Source organism: Sander lucioperca, chromosome 20 (genome assembly GCF_008315115.2).
Source record: "Sander lucioperca isolate FBNREF2018 chromosome 20, SLUC_FBN_1.2, whole genome shotgun sequence".
NCBI lineage: Eukaryota > Metazoa > Chordata > Actinopteri > Perciformes > Percidae > Sander > Sander lucioperca.
In genome coordinates, this window is record NC_050192.1 from 2,532,380 (window position 1) to 2,556,002 (window position 23,623).

The following is a 23,623-nucleotide window of genomic DNA, read 5'->3' on the forward strand; positions in this document are numbered from 1 at the left end:
TGTAAGAAAAGAGGGAGACAAGTTGTTACTGAGTGTTGGGAAAACAAAGCTCTTGAAGAAAAAAATGTGACATCCCATGCTTGGGATTGTTTTCAACCAGAGAGTGATAAGCACTTTAGGTCAAAGGTCACAGCGCAGGAAATGTTGGAATTCTCCCGAGGCTGTTACAGTGCTGACAGCCAAGGACAGGCCACACGGATGTGGGCCATCGGGCCTTCCTCACATCCCATTGACATGTCATCTGCCTATCCAAAGTGACACCACAGCATCACGCCAAGGTTTTCCCTAGCCTAACTTGGCATAATTCAAGTGTTTACACAGCCAAAGGTTCTACATCTTTCTGGTAATATCCACCAAAGGTGTAACTTTGGTTTAAGAAGTGTGTGTGTGTGTGTGTGTGTGTGTGTGTGTATATGTGTGTGTGTGTGTGTGTGTGTGTGTGGGGGGGGGATTATGCCCTTGATATTCATTATATTTTCCTTACTGAGGATACTCTGTCTGCTACTAAAGGTTGCAACCAGAACGAGGATTGTCGGTGGGGAAAATATTTGAGATAAAAGAGATAGACATTGGAGTTTGGAAATTGTTTGGCAGCAGAAAGTTAGATTAATGCTGCCCAAGAAGTTTTGGTGAAATCAGTCTCCTTGACATTTAATGTTTTTTGAAGCTCTAAAAAGATGATCGTCCATTGGTTCGGAACTGTGATTGTGATTTGACATCTTTTTTTTAAGGTTATTTTTTGGGCTTTTTATGGCCTTTAATCGACAGGATAGCTTGAAGACAGGAAAGGAGAGAGAGAGGAGGGACAACATGCAGCAAAGGGCCGCTGCCAAGGACTCAGCCTTCATGGGGTGCACACTCTACTGAGTGAGCTAGAAGTCGCCCCCGTCTATAAAACTTAGGACTGAGTACTCAGTTAATGGCTGATTTTTTTTTTTATAGCCTGAACTATGCCTTTAATTGACTATATGTTTCCAACACATCACTAGTCTACTAATTCCCAAGCTAAAGTTCAGCGGAGCTATATGATCCACATTAAAGATGGATCTTTAATTAAAGTCCTACTGGCTACAACACAGACAGAATGTATTACAGTTGAGCTTTTACAGAGTTACACCCAACCACATCTCTTCCTGGCCATGTCTATAACAAATGCACTTGAACAAATCAATTTATGACTGGGCCACATCATCTTAAATGGCATTCTTGTGTAGTTGGTTTATATAAACATTGGGGGGGTTTAACAATGTTCAACTGTATTTAAAGTGCAGGTTGAGAAGAAGGGAAACATACATCACCCTGCAAAATCTGGACAATGCTTCCACTTACAAACAATCATACATGACTCCCCCCACCAATACAATACACAATACAAACTGTGGGTTCAGGTCAGGAGTCCCTTCTCTAAAGCAGAGTGGCAAGCAGATAATCCATCCCAACTAGTTTGTGGTAAGACTTGCAATGGCCCCTGTGGTGGACATTGCTGCCATGCTGCCCCATCCCTCTATATGCCACAGAAGGAAAAGGTTCCAACCCAACTGCAGCTCAACAAAATGGCAAATTCAGTAGGTTTTCTTGGTTGAGCAAGAGCTAGTTGTCTAATCCACACATTCAATGAAAGGGCCAAACAGCCCTCTTGGGTTAACAAAATTACTTATCCATCTTGATTTTTTAGATAAGCTTTAAAAAGATTTAAAAAGGTTTAAAAAGCACCAGATTTAACTCAGGAGGCTATCAAATGCCTTGACTTTTGACAAGCTGGGCCCCCCTGAAATAATATTGCCCTGGATGCCCGTTTTAAAATAAAGCAGCCCTACTGAATTTGTTGTGGCTGCTTTTCAGTTTAGGAGTACCGGAATCGTCACCAACTTTAACCCCTCTAGCGACGGTACTGTTGTGTTTATTATAGGTTTTGGTCAGACTGTTGGCCCCTTGGTTTGGCTCCTCACATGGGACATTCCTGCCGAGCAGCCCCTCCCTGCAAATCCCTCAGTGCGCAGACTCGCGGCTCTCCGCTGTCAGGGCAAGGCAGACTGACAGTATGGCGGCGGGGTGCAGCTGGAAGGATGCTACTGTCGCCCGTGATGTGTCTATCGCCGGTAGGACGTAAATGGACAATTGACGGCAAAAAGAGAAGAGGATTTAGCGAGAAAGGCTTGTCGCCGTGAGCTCCAAAGATGGCCAGGCTCGCCGACTACTATTTAGTGGTCGGTTACGACCTCGACAAGCGAGGTGGGTACTTGAGTTAGCCTGCACTGCTAGCTTTAACGGCGTATTATTAGCTGTGGGTAAAAAGGAGGCGGGGAGGGAGGCGGGGACGGGCCGGGTCGCCACTCACAACTGACCGATGCTAGGTGCTGTCAGCTGGCAGTTCTGACAACTTTAGGCCGAGGACGCGCAGGCCTCACGGGATTAGTGTACTTAAATGCTAGCCTTGTCGGCTGATGTCACGCATTTCTTACGGGGAGACACATTGAATGCACAGCTCCATTGCAATGCTTAACTTCCAGGCATGTTTTAGCTTTAACAAATTAAATGGTATTACACTGTTGACAGAAAACTTAGGCTAACTTTATTTGCTAAGAGCTAACGTTAGCTCGGCTAGCTCTGAGAGGGGGGGGGGGGGGGTGCTGGTTGCTTGGTCGGCTGTGACCTAAGACGGATTTATTCACAGTTTCAGCTGCATCTTCCCTAGTTGTCTCTCAGTTATTACTAGTGCAACAGTCGTCATTTAAACGTGTCATTTTAAAAGCAGAACTTCACACAGAATGTGTTAAACAGTGAGTTGTCAGTGTTGTGGATGCAGGCTGCTGAGCAGTTACTTGGGACAGTCACACCACGAAAACCTCGCTGATTTCCGCTTGGACTCTATTTTAAGCATTTTTTTTAAAAATCGATGCTTCTCCTCGGCGGAGTTGCTGATTGTTTTCGTTGTCTGTGTTTTGTGTGGATTAACCCAAATGGCTTTGCCCCTCCCTGAGCCCCCTCGGACCGGAGCTCTGTTCCCTTGTGTTGTGGGACGGGGTTTGGACCGTTATCTGAGCCCCCCTCCCTTCAGCCGGAGCCTTGGCCTAGATCTGTGCAGTATAATGGCCTGTTTAATCATGAAATATTCAACCCGCCCTTCCAATGGAAGAATGCAGCTTGTAACGTGGTAGAGTCTTTTATATAGAGTGGAATTTTGTCTATGATTAATTCATTAGAGGCAAATTGTTACAAGACAAGCTCTCTGTGGCTAAAAGCAGGAAGAGAACTGGCTTTTTTCTCGATGATGCTGGAGCAACCTACATCACTTCTCTCATTGCATGAAAGCACTTATTGCACCTTGTATTTTCTTCAGAAGGGGGGGGGGGGCGTGAACACAGGATGTTATAACGTGGACACTGCAAGCGCTGCAGAAACTCTCCTTCCTGTTCTATGAATGCAATGCAGAGCAGAACAAGGCCTGTAAAAAGCATCTGGGAACCAGACATTAAAGCCACCGTGGCTTAATGGATCAAGGCTCCCATGCCTCGTAAAACCAAACACTTTAAGGGTGATGATGATTGTTGGCGTTGGCCTACTACTGCTGCCTCACTGTTTACAGGAACTTCACTTAACCGTTCTAAAGGCTTCTCGGTGGAGGCATTGTGTTAAACATCTCCAATAGCATCAAAGAGATTATTCCCATCATTAGTGTAATTTCCATCATCGTGTGATGCCCTGCCCTAAGTTCAGTTAGATCAATACACTTCTGCACAGTCTTTACTTCTGATACTAGTGTACGCTCTTCTCGTTTTGTCTGGTTCCTCACACATCATTGCTAAGCTCCGAAAAAAAAAGACGGAGAGCGATTTTGATATTGTACATGTGGGCGTGCTCCTCTTGAAAGCGTGCTCACCAATGAATAACAGTGTCAAAAGTAGACGTCAGGGGTTGGGGTTGAATTTAGAGTCTGACACCCCCGCTTTCCATGATTGTGTGGTACGATAGTTTTTTGATCATAATGCTAAATGACTTTGAGGAAAACACTTGGCTTTGAATCAGGAATGAATGGTCCTCGATCATAACAATACCTCGAATTCTGAAGCACAGTGGAGTTTCCTCTTGTGCTTAAATATTTCATATTTCATACATCCTGTCTACGTGTGGGTGTGGGGTTATGTGGGTGTGTATGGGGGGGGGGGGAGAGAGAGATGGGGATGGGGGTGAGTGGGTGGGTGGTTCCTGGTTGTCACTCAGTCAGTGGAATGTTTTGCAAGCGTGGGCACTGACAGGTTTTCAGCCAGGGCTGACATCATCGCTGCTCATCTGCCTAACAGAGTGCCATCACCAACAGAAAGCCTGTGGGTGTTTCCAAAATGCACATCCTGCAGGCAGAACTGTTTCTATTCTTATTTCGCTTTGATTTTAGCGTCCGTTCCTTGTTGAAAACCCTGTGATAGTTTGGTTTGTTACCCTGGGGGCAGAGCCTTGAATCTTCCATTCACCCTCCGCGGTTGTCTCTTAAGGTGTCAGGTTGCTCGCATTGTGCTCAACCTAGATGCGACGTTCACTGCCACTATCGCTGGATCTCACTTAGAGCCAAGATGGCTGCTCGTGGGTTTGGAAAGGGGCCGTAGTTTGCCGGGGTGTGGTTCTCCTTAGCATGGGTCTCTCGAGAAACTGTCACTGTGTTTTGACAGCGGTTCCTCCGCTGCGCAGAGTGCGCTACCCAGCAGCCAAAATGGATACGCAGCCCGAGGCCCAAACAGGAAACTGGGGAGAGGACCTGAGGGAGACTTATGTTTAGAGCGAGAATCCAGATTGTCTCCCTGTGCGTGTCTGAAAAACCAGGAAAGGGGCTTGTGTTTGTGTGTGCAACTGTGTGAGGCGTTCTCATTCAAGACAGGGAAGAGACACACTCACTTGCATTCACACACACACACACACACACACACACACACACACAGACGCTAACATACAGGCTCTATTGTAGCTCCATCTGTGTGCCTCTGGCGGTGCAGTGATGGTCATTGCCGCGGAGGCCCTAAACAGAATGCAGAATGGTTGTTTTCAGGCTGGAGTGACAGCTCTGGCACACAAACCCTCATCTGAAGCCCAGCTTCTCCTAGATACACAATCACACACACACACACACATACACACACACACACACACCCCTACAGCTTGCAGTCAAGCTCGGGCCATTCACAACATTAGAGGCCAGCGAGGACACAAAGATGCAGGCTGTTGTGTTTACAAATCCCAGGTTTTCTCTGTTGCTGCCGTACAGTGTTGTCATGATGGTAGAATTGTGACATTGCTAACAATGAGTAAGGTTTAACGGTGCTATGATACCACAGTAAAACAAAACAAAAGCAGTGTGCTGTAGCTCTCGACTGGAACAGTTTTGTAGCCGTGATTGTGGTGCCAGTTGGTTGTCAGCTCCGTAAGCAAAATAGTTTCATATTTCACGTCTAACACCAGTTTTATAACCAGATGTGTCAGTTTGACTGAGTTAAGTGTTGCCAAGCTGACTGACAGTGATGTTTTCAACCTTAAGTGCTGGCTGTCAAACGTGCTTTTATTTTACGTTCAGATTCATAGGTCCTGATTGAAATCAGGATTCAGCCTACCAATTTTAGACAGTTCTGTCCAGGCAAAGGATGCTTGTGTTGAAACATTTCAAATGACAACCTGCCCTTGATATGCCATTTAAATGGTAGTATGACATCACATACACTCCAGTCTGGTTGCTTTATCAATGAACAGTTCCCTGTTTAATTTTTCCAGAAATTTTTATCCCCAACACCCTCTATTAAGAAACGCACATACTCACTTTCGAGATAAGAGTGATACTTGTTTTTCACGATCGAGATGACAGGAAATGAAGTGAGAGGCAATGACATGCTTTATGCATGTAACAAGAAATCACGTTGCGATTGGTGCCCTAAAGCCCGAGGCCGCCGAGGTGTCCTGAGTCAGGATATATCTGGCAGAACTATTGAACAGCCTTACTATTTGAGTCAGACTGTGGCTGTAGCATTGAAGTAGGGATTTCTGTCATCGTGACAAAGCTGTGACTCATTCATGTGGCGCTCGCAGGTGCATTCAGTAGAGTGTGAATGCAAGCCAAAGGCCTACATGAGGCTACATAGGGGAAATAGAAACCTCTCAGATTGAAAGAAAGATGAAGCGAGGGAGAGAGTGATTGGCGGAGAGAGGAGTGAGTGTGATGCTGCCAGCAGTGCCTGCCTGTGGGCAGCCACTTCCTCCATCGCTCCAGAGCATGGCTGCAGCCCTACAGGCCCTCCAGAAATAGCCCTCACAATTTGCCTTTCATAGGGGGACAGAGTGGCTGGTCGTGGCTGTGGTGCACTGACGTGTGTGTGTGTGTGTGTGTGTGTGTGTGTGTGTGTGTGTGTGTCAGCTCCTCCGTCTGCCTGAATGTTTGTGGCTGTCCCTGTGTGTTTGCTGCGTTACCACGGCAACGTTTACCCCCCTTTGGGCTGAGGGTTGTGGTTAATGCCCGTCACATATTGACCAGTTTGTGACTAGTCATGATGTCAATATTTTAAACGTTAACACTATCAGTTAAACAGTTAAAAACAATAATAAAAAAAATATAGGTTATACAATCTTATTTCTTAACTGCTAGTTAACTTGCTAGTGCTACCTTTGCACTAGCAAGTTGCGTTTTTAAGCTGCTATTTTTTTCTTGCTCTACGTGGCATTTATATCGATGAGGACCGTCGGGTTAAATCGGCCGTCCTACACACACAGTGTGTCAGGCAGACACGCAGATGCGATGGCCGCTGTGGACTCGTGTCGGTCGCGCAAGCTGTTCCAGGAAAGCGGCTGCACGTGTGCACGACAATGCACGGAACGTTGTGGGTGTGCGACCGCCACAAGTCTGCAGCTGTCCACGTTTGAGCCTCCTGGACGGGGGAACTGGGACTCGGTTGCCTGCTTGTCAGTTAAAAATTAATGATCGGTTAACAAGGGTGGGCTATCGGTTCGAAACCCCCTCGAGAGAGAGCCCCCTCTAAATTAGCATCCCTATTTTTTAACCAAAACAAAGTTTCTGTTTTATTTAAGCTTTTGAAGCCAGCATGTAGACCACCACAGGACACCAAAACATGAAAAAAAAAAAAAAAAAATTGAATAAATTATAATGTATTTGATTTAAAAGAGCAAGGAACATGTTGACAGTCCTCGCAGACAGCTGTCATCATGCTGTGGTCTGGGAGAACCTCCAACCATATCACTGTTGTGATGGTACCCTCGCCCTGTTCCTACTACACAGATAGAGGTGTGTGTGTGTGTGTGTGTGTGTGTGTGTGTCTTATTGTATACTCAAATCGTAATCCAAGGCTATGTGAGAGAATTTTTCGTGTGTATGCGCGTATGCGTGCGTGCATATGTTAGAGATGCCCTGCTCCTTGGTGCTTTGATGGTTCCCCTGGAATTCTGAGAATTTCTCTGTCCCCTCTCGGGACAAAGGCTGAGTCAGTGTTGCTCACAGTCAGCCCGTTGGGAGTGATTCCGGCGTGTCCAGAGCAATTCTGATTTAAAGATAGAGCGTTGTTGGGATTAGTAGAGTTGGGTGTGTGAGGCTGGTTGGCTGTTGCGGTAACCACATCGCTGCAACACCCTGTTTGCTCGACTGTGTATGCATGGGATAAACACTTGCTCATGCAATATTATTGTCAGCTGTGTGTTGAATATGAAATTGATCTACAAACGGGTTTCCTTATTTACTTGAAAATTATATTTTTTGTGCTCTCAATTCAAAATCTTGGAGGTAACTCTTTACCTTGATCATATTTAGGGCAGCCCCCTCTAAGTCCATTAGTTGACCAATGGGTCGTTTTGGTCGTAGTCGACTAAGACTTCTTTCTTTTAGTCATTTGTTATGCTTTTGCATGCTGAATGACTTATGTCCAAGAAACTTATGAGCACATCAGTGTGAAACACAATATAAAGTGGTGATTTTGCATAATTCTTTGTGGAGAAACTCAGTTTTACAAATCTGTTGATTAAATCAAACTAATCGATTAGTCGACAAAAGTCATACGGTTGGTCGACTAAATATTTGTTTAGGCGAGGACAGCCCTAATCGTATTCATCAATCATATTGGCGATTTGAAACGCTGACTGATGCGTCTTTCTTGAAGGATCCCAAGTCAGCCTGACACTTGAGTCCAGTGGTAATACCAACAAACGCCAAAGTCATGGCTATTCACTAGCTTCTGTAACTCGATGCAATCTCTCGTTCAGCATTTCTTTCGTGGGTCTTTTCTGAGAAAAGGGAGCATGTACCTGGGTTACGTGATGTCTGTAACTCGACTGTGCATTACAGGGTGGAGGTAATACAAGCATTATTACACAAAGAACTAGAGGGTGTTGAAATCAAATAATCGATGCATCAAATCGTGGACGTGGACGATGCTGCATCGATAATCGGCCGGGCCATAATCGATTATTTCTGTTTACAATTTAATATAGGCCTAACAAGCTTTCTGTTTACGTATTCTGTTATGTTTTGCACATTCAGGAAGTGCCATGTGCTCGGTGCTGTAGTTTTATGTATCCAATTTATTTAGTGTTAGAGCACTGCAGAATGTTTTGTTTTTGAAGCTTGAAAAGGTATGCATTAAATATCCTATATGGCTTTAATAGAAAAATGTATTTGATGCATCGAGATATTGAATCGCTGACATGATAATCATAATCGAATCGGGAGATCAGTGAAGATTCACACCTCTACAAGGAACCCAGGCGACCCAAATATGGGGAAAAAGAGCTCAGGCGCCAGACGATATGTGATATACGATATGCTTTGTGAGTACAGAAAAATATACAGCTCCAAACAAACAAAAAACTTGAAGCGTGGCATAGGTGGCCTTAAGGTTAGAGAAGCGAGCTTGTGACCGGAAGGTCGTCGGTTCTTTGGGTCGCCTGGTCTCCTTATTATCGGCCCTGGCCGATTATCAAGCTGTTTTTTTTTGGCAGTTAGCAGATTATCTGTATCTGCGTTTTTTTATTTGCCTGAAGAAAGTGCGGTGCTTTAACTGGGCAGAGGGCCGTGAATGTGCTTGGGTAGGTTATGGATGTGTAATAAAACCGTGAAGATTCGAACCACTTCCTAAACCAGTCACGTGGTACGGACGGCCAGCGAGGCTTCTGATGTCATCAATGACGTCACTGTTCTAAAACTAAACAAGCCTCGATACGCGGGATTTCTCGACACACGCTCCGAAGCCTCGGCACAGAACCTAACATCACTAATATATGACTACAAAGACAGAAGAAAAGTCTGCGTGGATGGGAGAAATCTGGCTGGGGAAAGTGAAGTTATTAAATTCAATTCATTAATATTACGTTATTTAAAAAAAAAAAAAAGTATTGCACATTTTTTGTTTATGTATTTCTTCTTATGCTTGTTTAACTTTGTATATTAAGGTTGAGTAATTGACAAATTTCAAAATGTTAGTATTTTGTACATTTTCCTCGATAATCAAACAAGCATTATTATGTCGCAATCGCAGCATTGTAAATTGCAATCGCAACATGACTTACTTTTCTCCAAATCACGCAGCCCTAATTTTCAGTTATTGGCATAGTTACAAATGTCAATGGGATTTTAAATCAATCCCAATCGTGCGTGCGTGCGTGCATATGTTAGAGATGCCCTGCTCCTTGGTGCTTTGATGGTTCCCCTGGAATTCTGAGAATTTCTCTGTCCCCTCTCGGGACAAAGGCGGAGTCAGTGTTGCTCACAGTCAGCCCGTTGGTGCTCAAGGGAGCAATCGTTAAAATCACCGAGGAGTGATTCCAGCGTGTCCAGAGCAATTCTGATTTTAAAGATAGAGAGTTGTTGGGATTAGTAGAGTTGGGTGTGTGAGGCTGGTTGGCTGTTGCGGTAACCACATCACTGCAACACCCTGTTTGCTCGACTGTGTATGCATGGGATTAGGGGTGTCACGAGAACCGATACTGCTTCCTGTTCTAAAATGACAAAACGCCGACGATGCCCATTTTTTTGAAGCACCGTAGGCACCGTTAGCGCCGATGCCAGTGTTAGCAGCATCGGTGCTGTGCGTCTTCTGGAACTGATGGGGGCAGTATACGCTTCACAGTGTTCCAGTCAAAACATTCAGAAGTAGGAGGTCACAAACAAGTGGCCAAAGTCACGCCCTTCTACTTCCGGTCCATGGGACATATCTTTTGAAAAAATATGAACGAGAGTCAACGGATATAGATTCTACCCGACCTAAAAAAACGGCATGTTCACTGCAAACTCACGGTCCTCTCTTCCTGATTTACACCCCCCCCCCTCTCTTGGCTTCAAATAACTCACCGTTGTCGGCTACGGCCGCTGAACACGCTACACGTTGTAAACAACCGTGGTCGCTTGCCTGCTCCTCCGGTAACATTAGCCAGCAGTTAGCAGGGTTAGCATGGCGGCATTAGCCAGGACCAGTCGGGATCACTTTACTGGCTGTGTCTCAATTGTTTTTGCGAGTAACCAACTCGGGTACTCTAGCTTAGAGCTGGGCAATATGGAGAAAATCAAATAACACGATATTTTTGACCAAACACCTCGATGTCGATATTGCAACAATATTGTAAGGTTGACAGTAGGTGCTTTCCCAAAATATCTTCCACATTTAGATTTGAGATAAATAACCATCATAATGTGGATATAATGACTAAGTGGAAGGCAAATAATAGAACAGCTAGAATAGTCTGGTAAGTTCAGAAAATGACATCACTTTACTGTAATGCATCCTTTGAAACCAGGAAAAGACTAAACTTACCATATAACGATATTAAAATTCTTCAAAATCTAAGACGATATCTAGTCTCATATCACAATCTCGATATAATATTGAAATATTGCCCAGCCCTACTCTAGCTTTATAATTCAATGTGAGTACACGAATGTTGAAATGACAAAAAATGTCTCCATCTTTCAAATACATCGCCAATATTTACCCGGCGTTTGTAACGTCTCTGGTCGCGCAACTGTTACCTTTTGAAAAGATGCCTGGAAGTCTGGACTGTGTCTGGGGACACTAGTTGTTGCACTATGACCATTCATTGCACTTTGTCATGTTGTTCTATGCTCTATTGCAAATGTTTTGTATGTCTTGTTATGACATTTTTATATTTTTCAAATATTTTAATAAAGAAGTTCATGTTTCAAGTTAAAGTACATGGAATCTTAGAAAATCCTTTCTTTTTTTACCGTGGTATTGAAATCAGCATGGAGAATCGTGTTATTTTACAGGTATTGGCACCGACTACTGAATTTTTGGTATCGTGACATCACTACATGAGATAATCATGCAAATCCATACATTTTTCTCTGCAGTGGCTAAAGAAATACATGAGAAACGGTGGGTGAGTGACTATAGTGGTAAAAGATTAAACATCATCTTTATTAGAGAGAAGACACACCAGCCCGATAATCGGCCGTCGGACCGTCTGGCGAGGTCGGTGACTCGAGTCTCTCCGGTGTGTTCCGTGCCGTCGTCCGTCCGAGGAGCCGTCGGCCTTCATTTTGGCCGACCCGACATGTTCAGTCGGGGACAGGGCAGTCGGGACTCACCCGGAAATGGAGAGCGGATGAGCCGCTCAAAATGTGATGAAAATCTTTTAAACTGACCTTTGTCAATCTGAAATGAAGACAGATTCAGCAACTGCATGGCCTATTTCTCTCCTTAAAATGTTTTCAGAAACACGTTTCGGTGAACTATTTTAGTACATTATGAGATCGTATTCTGAACAAGCCGCCATGACAGTCTGGCTGTGAATTTCCGGAGAAAAAAGAACCACGTGACGCGTTCGTCCAATCAGCTGCCGGTTTTCATTTTCTGGGAAATAATCAGACTGTTAATGGAAACAATACAGAGCAACGCCGCCTGCTGCTATGCAGCTTATGTTTCGCGCACGTGCCGAGTGTACGCTCAAGTCGGCGTCGCCTCAGTGTGTTCTGAGGCATTTTTTTTGGACCTCGGGGACCCGACTGATCAGTCCGACTGGCTTTTCTGCCGATGGTCGGCCGTCTGGTTGGTGTGTCAGGGCCATTAGGAAGGCCTCCAGCTTAAATCTGTTGTTTGGAGGAAGAAAACAAAAGCTAATCTGCCTCCCAGACACCCACTGTGCTTGCTCTAATCTGATGGGTAGTCTGTGACTGGTTTGAATATGCAGATTAGAGGACTGTTTTGGGTCCAGACCTGGTTTGAGGTCTGTATCACTGTACTGTATTTGTGGCACGTCTTTGCTGCTTCCTCCCCTCCCCCCCCCTCCCCAAAAGAGCTTAAAGGTTATTCAGATTATTGTCTCATGCTTCCTCTGACAGGGAGATGTAGCGTTACATCATGCTGCCAGTAGGCCTCTGCTTGATTGTACCACTTTGAACTTGTACATTGAGCTTCTCTTTTGTGGCGAACATATTCAACTTTCACAAAAGTAACAAATAGTACCTGAAAACGCTAGGGCTGGGCGATAATTCAATATGATAATTTAGCGTCTTTCAATGGAATCATATCGCGATGACATCATATATCGAGATATTGTAATATACAATTACATTGTCTAATAAAAATTGATAATAACAAGCACATACTAACTAAATTTTCTCCAAAAATCTGTTGTGAAACATTTTGAGGGAATGTCATTTGAAGAATTGCAGGTTTTAACATCACACTATTTTTGTGCATACATGTAAATAGTATTGAGCTGAGAATTTAGTTTTTTCTCTATAATTTCACTTGATGAAACATTGATGATTATTTATCTAAAATCTAATTTTAAAAATCACCAATTGTCAACCCTACAATATCGCTCAATATCGAGATATTTGGTCAAGAATATTGTGATATCTGATTTTCTCCATATGGCCCAGCCCTAGAAAATGCACACTTTGTTGTAGTGTACTACTGTTTTAATGCTGTCACATCACCAAAATACATCATGCTCACGTGAGCTCCACATGCTACACGACATGCAGTGTCGTACATGTTGCGGAAATTTGATGGCACTTTTACTTGTTGGACTCATGCCTGAAAAAGAGCCCAAATCAGTTTTGCAGTATGTAAATGTCACGAGTCTAAACCTGCTGTCATTAGCAATGTAAAAGCTGCAGCAGCACAAGGTTAAATATGCACAGTAAGATGAAATACATCTTGTTCTGCCTTATTACTGTAAGAGCTAAGTAATACATTCTGTTGTTCACTCATGGTCTGGCATGCACAAAGAAAAGAAAATAAGTTTAATAAAACCACCAAACACTGAATGAGGTAATAATTTAATAATAACAATAATTTATACTTTATTAATTTTTATTGTATTAATTACAATGTTTTCACTCTGTTATTATTATACACATTACACACAGGCCTGAATTACACACACATGCTCAGTACCTCTACATGCACTAATGGAGAGATGTCAGAGTGAGGGGGGGGGCTGCCCATGGAAAGGCGCCCCGAGCAGTTGGGGGTTCGGTGTCTTGCTCAAGAGCATCTTGGCAGTGCCCAGGAGGTGAACTGGCACCTCTCCAGCTACCGGTCCACCACCATACTTTGGTCTGTATGGGGACTTGAACCAGCAACCCTCCAATTCCAATGGTTATGCGGTGCAAACAAGGTAAAAAGTAATAGATTTATAAAATCACAATATTCATCAACCAGTACATGTGTATATATTTTATTCAATATAATGAATCTACATCCAGCAAAACACTTTGCGTATTGCTTCTGAGCAAATAGGAAATAAGTGAGAGTCTGGACTTAAAGCGTTGTCATTTTATATTGGTGGACTGACGTAGGAGAATTGTTTTTCAAAGCGGGCTATTTTGGGCCTGTGGAAAGCTGATATGATGACATTGATTAATAAGGTGATTGGCAGTTTACGGCATGTAGTCTCTAACTGGGACGTTTTGGGACCGATTGGTGGGGTTGCTGTGGACGTAGTACACACGGCATAATATTGTATGTGGCGTTTTTCTTTTGCGGGGGTGCAAATGTTCCCCCCAAAACAAGTTCCTTCCCGAGACTATTTTGCAGAGCCACCGTCTCTGCATCCCGAGACGATTGTGATTGGTTACATAGAAAAATGCAAACAACTCGGAGCGTGTTTTTTTTCTCCTATTCTAAAATGTATGTGGAGATACTGTAGAAACTACTAAAACTGTAACAATTATTTACACACTCGACACCTGTCTGAATGACAAAAACGGGAAATTGAAAAGAGATAGATTAGACCATGTCTGAAAAGGACATGAGTGTCCAACAAGTATACCAGAGAATACCCCTGGATTAAAAGTATTTAAGGGAACATAAGTAATAATGTCACACAGTCGTGTTTATATGCCGTGTAAAACCCAGTTCAGACCAAAGATTTGCGACATCTCGGCTCGACTCAAGCCAGCTGATGGCGTCGGCCTGCGACTCAGCCTGTCAAGTTGCCAGTGGCTGCTTTTAGAACGTTGTAGACCGGCACATTGCAAGTAGTTGCACGTCTCAACTTGTCTTGCCGCAAACTTGTGCAGTATAAGTAAATGAAACCCATGTGCAGTATATAACCAGCAGCCACAGATATGTGTCACACTGGACTTCTTCAGTGTTGAGGAGAAGCATTAAAGCATTTCTTTTGGGAATCATACAGTCAGCTTCAGATTCAGCCCAAACCTCCTGTAGCTGTCTGCCTCCGTTGTTTTTCAGACTCACTTGGTCTGGTTCCTGTTTGGTTATGAGACATGCACACGTCTGTTTCTTGGCTATTGGTTGCCCCAGTAACAAGATGTCATTTTGTGCCGTGTGTGGGTGCTGTGGTAGGAGAACGAGTTTTATTGGGTTTTCTTTCTTTTTTTTTTTTTGCAACTGCATACAATCTGGCACAGTGTAGTAGAAGTGGTAAAGGAGGAAGGAAGAGTGTTTGGTTGAAATGATTAGAGGGACGTAATGTATTTCTGTGTAAAGACAAAGGTCTGGCTGGCAGAAGATACGTTGTGATTGAGTGCATTAGCCCACAGCTATCATGTTTTCTGTTGCAGTATTCGGGGGTAGCACACATAAGTCTCGTTTGCATTTTGTTTTGAAGCAGCTGCTTGCATTAATACCATATTTCCTGCAGTGTTTCCTTTAGGATTTTTTTTAGCAGTGGGGGCAGATCTGTTTAACCCCCCCCTTAACACTAGAACGGTCAGGACGGTCATTTTGACCGTTTTGAAATTTATATGTGTAGTAACTTTACTAAATAAAAAAATACAATCCTGCTGGTACCTGACTTTTCCTAAAATAGTCTGTATTTTCATTTAAAATTGTTTTTATATACATTTCACAAAAGGCAAAGAAAATACAATCACTTTTACCTATTTCGGCCATACACGGTCATACTGACCGCTCGGATTTTCGCGTTTTTGTTTTTAATCTTTTGCATGGTTGAAGATGCATCTTGGTTGCTTAGTAATAATCATAGTCTCTGTCAGAGAAACGTAACTAGCGGTCTCGAGTAACAAGTGTGGGCATCACCGATGGGCCGAAGGCAAAGCCAGAGTTGGTAACGTAGGCTACTACAGCGCACTCTGTTCTGAATCAGAAGGCAAACACCGGGCGCTCGCTCTGTGAAAGGCGCTGTACACGTAGATAGTCAGTAGCTGTCTACGTGTTCATATAACTTTATACATCCTACAACTGGCCGGAATCATTGCACACATCCTCTCCAAGGAGTGCACCAGCTGTAAAATGTCCCGGAGGAAGTTTATGCAGCAACTGGCAGAGTAGCTGAGAGCGGAGTTTATGGAGGAAAAAAGGGCCGCGGCACACGGTCCGAGCAGCGCTGACACCACAGCAGACACCAAAACGGAGGCAGTGCCAGGTTAGGTTAGGATACAAATGTTCAAATAACATACTTTTAATTGTTATTTGGCTGTGAATTATGTTGAATGAATTTCCCCCAATATTTTTCGGATATGAATGCGTGAAATAATCACGGTTTACTATGCCATGATATGAATTATTGAAACACTGTTAGGCATTAATATCGCAATTAGGTATTTATCATGAGAGATTATAGAGTTTGGAATCTGGCGGTCAAAATGACCGCTCATGGCAGTTCTAGTAGTTATGGAATTCCGGCACTTCCAGTATCTTAATACAGTGGAACTACTTCAGCATGTAAATAATGCACCAAAAATACAAACGTGAGCAAGGGCGTTGAGCAATCGCTATTATATTGAATCAACAGCCACGTGTAATTTAGCTAGCAGGTGAAGGTGAAACAAAAAATTAGCAAGAACTATAGACTAATGCAGGCTTAAATGAACTGACAACATAAGTTATACGACTTACAGTTCTCAAGGATGCACACATGCCATCTCAACCGGGTCCTCTGGACAGCCTGTCTCTTTTTTCTTTCTCCCTTTTCTCCGAGTGGCACGCGTGCCCACTCGCGTTGTGAAGCGCGTGTCCGCGCTATTCTCAGACGTGCTCTCTAACAATCACTGCTGATAGACTGCTTTTTGTACATTTCTGATACCGGGGGGGGAAATCTAACCGTGGCGGACCGCCACTTGCCAATCAACATAGAGGAAACACTGTTCCTGTGTGTCAATGTGTCTGTGGTGGATTCTCAGGTTCATTAAGACAACCATATGCTCTGGTTGACTGGGACTGTCCTCTTCTGAATCCTCCCCTGCTACTGCCTGTTATGCAACGTTCCCAGATGCTGGGTGTGTGTTACAACTAGCGACCGGGATGATTGAATGATGTATTCTTGACATCTTTAAGTGGGTTGTGCTAGGGTTGCTCGATTATGAAAAAAAAAAAAAAAATCCTAATCAGGATTCCTAATTCCTAATCAGGAGATCACGATTATTTAGCTCGATTCCTTATTGATTTTTGGAAAGATGTTGCAATTATTGAACTTAAAAAAAAACAGTGAGACAGTTAATCAAATCAACAGTGAAAACACGTTGAAACTTGAAATTTGCCTTAATACTTTTCATTCAATTCATTCATAACACAAAAGAAAGAGTTTACTTGCCAGGGTTCAACGGGTTTTTAATACGAGGAACATTTTTTAAAAAAAAAAAACAACCCCCGTCAAAAAAGATTGTCGGGAAAAAATGTCAAAAAATATCGGGGGGAAAAGTCCAACTTCGGGGAAAAAAAATACGTAAAAGAAAACGTTTAAAAACACCATAAAAAATGTAGACAAAAACGTCAAAAAAAGGTTGTAAAAAAAAAAGACAAACGTTGAAAGCATCAAAAGTGTAACAAATGTTGAAAAAAACGTCAAAAGCATCAAGTGCCAACTCAATTCCTGATTGGCCAACAGCACATTCAGATCAAATGATTATGGAACGATGATGCCCCAACGGGCGAGTGCGTTGTTATATTTACTTGCCCGAAGTGGCGTTTACTCTTATTTGTGAACCCTGCTTGCAAAACGTAACGTGCAAAACAATCGTTTTTATCGATTATTCTGTTTTTGTGATCAATAGGAGCCAAAATTGTAATCGCGATAAAAATTTTGATTGATTGCACTGCCCTAGTTTGTGCAGTGTTTACCAAACACATGTATCTTGAGTGCCTCCCCATGCTTATCCCCTTGTTTACTGAGAGCTCCTTTAGAGCCACAAGATTGATTGGTGACAGCATCGTGTCAGCATGCGGGCCATGTGCTTTCCTCATCATGTGATTGTCCTCCAGCCTCAATGTTACATGCTGGACACTCTTTGCATACTGACATGCATGCCTCTCATGAGACGACTTGCAATCTTTTCCTCACCTCTTCCTGGCCTTTGTCTTGACTTCTTAGACGTGTCTCTAGGCAACACTTCAGAAAAAGCTTGATTTTAATAACTACTCATTAAAGGTCCCATGACATGAAATTTTCACTTTGAGTTTTTTTAACATTAATGTGAGTTCTCCCAGCCTGCCTATGGTCCCCCAGTGGCTAGAAATGGAGATAGGTGTAAACCGAGCCCTGGGTATCCTGCTCTGCCTTTGAGAAAATGAAAGCTCAGATGGGCCGATGTGGAATTACCTCCCCTTTCTCTGCTTTGCCCGCCCAGAGAATTTGGCCTACCCATGAGAGAGAGAGAGAGAGACATCATGGCTTTCAAACGAGCAAAGTGGCAGTTGGTCAAGGCCACACCCCCACCCTCCACCTTGCCCCCCCCTCCTCCTCAATAGCTACAGACACAGAGATGGCTCTAGTGGCTATAATTCTGCACCAAGGCTGAATTTCGGGAAAGAGACTTCAGATACAGTATTAGGGGACCACTAAGGTCTATATAAAAGAGACTTCAGATACAGTATTAGGGGACCACTAAGGTCTATATAAAAGAGACTTCAGATACAGTATTAGGGGACCACTAAGGCCTATATAAAAGATACTTCAGAGACAGTATTAGGGGACCACTAAGGTCTATATAAAAGAGACTTCAGATACAGTATTAGGGGACCACTAAGGTCTATATAAAGAGACTTCAGATACAGTATTAGGGGACCACTAAGGCCTATATAAAAGATACTTCAGATACAGTATTAGGGGACCACTAAGGTCTATATAAAAGAGACTTCAGATACAGTATTAGGGGACCACTAAGGTCTATATAAAAGAGACTTCAGAGACAGTATTAGGGGACCACTAAGGTCTATATAAAAGAGACTTCAGATACAGTATTAGGGGACCACTAAGGTCTATATAAAAGAGACTTCAGATACAGTATTAGGGGACCACTAAGGCCTATATAAAAGAGACTTCAGATACAGTATTAGGGGACCACTAAGGTCTATATAAAAGAGACTTCAGATACAGTATTAGGGGACCACTAAGGTCTATATAAAAGCATCCAAAGAGCACCATGTCATGGGACCTTTTAAGAGGTGTGGCTCCTTCATAAGGCTGGGCGATATGAAGAAAGTCAACTATCACAATATTATTGACCAAATACATCGATGTCGATATTGTGACGATATTGTAGGGTTGACTATTGGCGCTTTAACTTAATATTTCACAATGAGTAATGTGGATGTAAGTGGGTAAAGGCAAATATTAGAACAGCTAGAACAGTCTGTTTCTAGCTGTTCTAATAGTCTGTTTAGAAAGTTACATCACTGCACTGTAATGCAGCCTTTAAAACCAGGAAAAGACAACACTTATAACGATATTACGATATCCAAAATCCAAGACGATATCTAGTCTCTTATCACGATATCGATATCATATCGCTATATTGCCCAGCCCTACTCCTTCATTGCTGTCCACAGAAGTACACTGAAGTCTGTTGTTGCTGTTTGGTGAATTACACACATGATCATTTTTTTCAAGAAATTGTTTTTGGGCATTTTAGGCCTTTATTTCCACAGGACAGATGAAGACATGAAAGGGGAGAGAGAGGGGGAATGACATGCAGCAAAGGGCCACAGGTGGGAGTTGAACCCGTGGCCACTGCGTCGAGGAGCAAACCTCTACATATGTGCGCTCGCTCTTCCAACCGAGCCAACCTGGCCACACACACATGATCATTTTACTAGTGGACCCAATTATTCACAAAATGTTTTACTGCTGTATTCTGAAATGTAGTTTATGCAGTGTAGATGTACGTATAAAAAGTTGAATATATGTCCCTCATAATGCATCGGTGCAGTAGGATTCCCCCCCACACTGGCCGTTAACGTCATGACACGATAACATTAGCAGTGTTTTGCATTGATCAAATCAATGCAAATCAATGACTCTGTGTTACAAGCAGCCTCTTGCCTTTAACACCACGATACCCAAAACCATAGTGTCAAAACCCCACACCTTTAAGGCCCAGTCACACAACCATACTGTTCATTTTGTGGAACAGCAACATGGATCAAATTTGTGGTTAAATTAACATTTGTATTATTTTGCCGGATACTTAACTTTCAGGCTTCTTTCAATTTCACCTCAGAGTATTGCAATGGGTTTTATTGTCTGCAATTAAAAACAAATCCAAACTAGTATACGGATATGCTATTTAGGACCAGGATATGAAAGACTAAACAAGCTGAGGTCTGTGTTCAGGGGAAGTTGACTCCTGGATGTACTTTAGTCTGAAACAATGCCCAGAGTGACTGCAAAGTGGATGGCCCATGTTCTGTGAGCATGGACAGGTTTCTCCACTCTAGGGAGTCCGTCTGGTGGCTCCGACTAAAGCAGAGCACACTCGCACACATCCTCCTGTAGCTGCAAAGGGGAAATAAAAGTAGAGCTGGGCGATCTAATCTAACATCGTGATATTTTTTACCAAATAGTATTGCGGCCGCAGCTATGCGTGTGTGTGCGCGAGTGTGTGCGTTTGTGTCAGAGCTCCGCTCTCTGTCAATTTTCAGAGAGGACAGATAAGGTTGAGCTTACACGCTCTCAGGTACCGAAATTTTGACGTTTAACATGTAAAAAAGGGGGCAAATTTACTGGTCGCACATGTGCGACTGGATGTAAAATTCAGTTGCACACTCTCAAATTTTGGTTGTAAAATGCGACCATTTGGTCGCAGTCTGGAGCCCTGCTGTTGGTGCTTTCACAAAATATTAACACAATGAGAGTTTTGATAAATAATCACCAATAATGTGGATACAATGACTAAGTGGGCAAAAGCAATCAATAAAACAGTTGTTTAAGTTAGTAAGTCTGGTAAGTTCAGTAAAGTGACATCACTTGTAATGCAGCCTTTAAAACCAGGAAAAGATAACACTTGCGTCAAATTACGATATCCAAAATCTAAGATGATATCTAGCCTCATATGTCGATGTAGATATAGTATCCATATATTGCCCAGCCTTACATGAAAGTCATGTTATTAATCATTAGTCTGTGACTATTTGATTTGAGTTAGATCTGAAGCAACCGACTGCCTCAAACTGAAATACGTTTAGTCACTAGAGCTGCTGTGCCCTCTCGGAGGCCATTTCCCCTCCTGGAAAGCCTTTCGATTTTGTTTTGGGGCTTTGGGTGATGTGAGTTTGCTCAAGAGCATTTGCACAAAGAAAATGTCCCACATTGTCTCCAGGGTGACGCCGGTTTCCAGATTGAGCAGGGATTTCTTTTTTCACCCTCTTTTTTTTGGGCTCCTAAACGACAGCTTCACTCAGACACTTGGTTTTTCAACATGGACTGGCTGGTTTATTTATGCGGGATTATCGTCTTTGTCATCGTCATCTGACACCAAATTCAGACAGCTCTAAATGTCAAGCGGTGCCTACTGATGCGCTGCTCCGTGTGTTGCCTCTGACCCCACACGGGGCCTCAGCCTGTCCGTGTAGTGCTGCCTTTAATCACAGAGTGACTCACACTCCTTCACATTACTCAACTAGACTGTCCTGCACGTGTGTGTGTATCAGAAAACACACGTGCACGCATTCATGTGTAAATGAATGTGTGTGTAATAGCTAGCTGGGTGGACAGCAGAGAGCCCTGTCAGAGGGTGTGGTATAGAGCCTGGACATAATGATGTCATAGTTTTGTATGTTTTCACCCAGAGTGTTTCTGGTGATGTTATCTGAACACAGTGCAGATACTGTTGAGAGGTTCTGCAGCGCTGGCGGCTCACCTCATGCACACTCTGATCCCACTTGACTTGCCATGTTGCTGCAAGCTGTTCATGGGATTAAACAAACGATGCACAGATATTAGTAGTACTTACTGCATGTAAGCATAATAATTGCAGTGTTGTATAGCACATTCTTGCTGCTGCATTGATTCACTAATGAAGGTTTTCATCATAGGGAAGGTCACAGAGCTAAATAAGTAGGAAACGTGTAATGGCAGTAAAACATTGCATCAGTAAGATGGTGTTTCATTAGTAAAATAAGGAAACTTCCTCTCTCAGAACCAGTTTCTTGCTATCGGCGAGTGGGCGAGTCTATGCACAGAGCCGATACCTCGTAATGTAGCCCGAAATAAAATACTTTTACAAAGAATTTAACCCGAGACAGGCAGGGTTGGGAGTATACAGCTGGAAACCCAAAACTGTTATTGAATCGGTACTTGGTATCGGCCAATACACAAGTTCAGGTTTCGGAAACGGTATCGGTAAAGGGAAAAAAATAGTATGGGAACATCTCTTCTCAGAACCTTATGCAGCAGTGAGCTTGCTTTAGGCCAAATTGTATTCCTCGTTTTGTACATAGTTGCAAATCTGCACACACACACACATGCTGTTGTGTATGTGCACACAAAGGCGGATGAAAAACCCACAAGGCTCACTCAGAGCTCTTTTGTCTTTGTCTTTGACTGCTGCAGTCGCCGTGGAAACCGCCTGATGTCGTGTCACTGTGGTTTGGAAGCCTGCGAACGAGAAGCTGTGGTCTGGTTCAGCACCAGGAGCATCACACACACACACACACACACACACACACACACACACACACACACACACACACACACACAGACACAAACACAGAGCTACACACTCTGTTCAACTCTGACTGCCATAAGTCAGTGATCACATGACCAGGCAGTCTCCTTCCATCCTGTGTCACAGAGTATCTCTGCTAGTAGTCATCTGTGTGACCCACATTTCCTCCCTCGCTCCCGCCTTTCATCCTCATCAGGCCCGCCTCTATCTCGCTCTCTCCCATTTTAACTTTTCTTCATTGCCTTCATTCGACCAGGTCTTCTCAGCATGTGTATAATTCGTAAGAAGCAGTCTGCTGCCGGTTCAGACGGTGAGCCTCCTGGTTGTCCGGTGGCTCTGTTCTGGTTGATTGTGGCTGGCATTAGGCTCTGATTGGATCTGTGGTATTGGTCTGCAGAAAGATAGATTTGTCAAAAAAAAGGAAACCTGCAATTTCTCATCATTAGTATTATTTACTGTTTATAGCAGCACAAGTCTTAAAAAAAGCCCTCTTTTGCTTTGGACCTATTTTGGTGTAGCTTGCACAATATTTCCAAAGCTACTTATTCACACACTCACCTTTTTTCTTTGATAACTGCATTATTATAACCGAGATAATGCTCTCCAGGGTTTCCCCTACCAGTATAAGGCTTAGGCAAGCAGTTTTAGGCACCACCTAAGCTAAATGAATGTAAAATCAACGTGAGCATCAAAACTAACTAAATGACTTTTCTCATCTCATGATCAGAATTGGTCCCCAGTGGACTTATTTAGCAAGTTTTGTCTTTTAAAGGACAATTCCGGCGTAAAAATGAACCTAGTGTTTACATTCGGCCGCCATCTTAGAAAACAGTCATGAGCAGTCGAATCACGATCGCTGTGTTTGAGCTATGTTACTGGTTACTGGTTGCACAGCGTTCGTGGTTCGACTGCTCATGACTGTTTTCCAAGATGGCGGCCGAATGTAAACACGAACGCTGTCACTACCCGATGTGAGTCGAGTGCAGATGTGAGTTGCGCATGCTCAGATTTAAACGGTTTACGGCATAACTTGTCATACTGAAATTTGTGAAATCCATAAAATAAACTTTTCTCATTGCAAACAATAACAGAAGATGGAAATCATTTCAAAAACGTTTTAGCTATTTATGATTGTTTGATTGCTAATGTTAGCTCAAAACGCCATTCAAGTGACGGCCTTTGTTGTGTTTGATTGCTATTTTTATTGTATTGACATTACAGAAATCTCTCGTTAGCAGGTTCTTGTAGGCTACT

At 43.2% G+C, this 23,623-nt stretch overlaps 1 protein-coding gene and 1 long non-coding RNA gene across 4 annotated transcripts in view; one reads left to right on the forward strand and one right to left on the reverse strand.

Moving 5' to 3' along the window:
* Positions 1 to 202: 202 nt before the first annotated feature.
* On the reverse strand, positions 203 to 17,700 carry LOC116054684. Its single transcript, XR_004106121.2, has 3 exons — positions 17,399 to 17,700; positions 5,656 to 5,658; positions 203 to 214 (listed from the first exon to the last, which is right to left on the reverse strand). It is a non-coding gene; the product is annotated as an uncharacterized LOC116054684 (long non-coding RNA).
* The window catches only part of sbf1 (SET binding factor 1), a 92,889-nt gene continuing 71,219 nt past the window's right edge, over positions 1,954 to 23,623 (forward strand). The window contains exon 1 of one of the 3 annotated variants that reach the window (XM_031306355.2): positions 1,954 to 2,232. In XM_031306355.2, the coding sequence (XP_031162215.1) occupies positions 2,178 to 2,232 (55 nt within the window). In that variant the 5' untranslated portion in view covers positions 1,954 to 2,177. The remainder of the gene's footprint in view (positions 2,233 to 23,623) is intronic. The other 2 variants (XM_031306358.2, XM_031306360.2) reach the window with 2 other exon arrangements.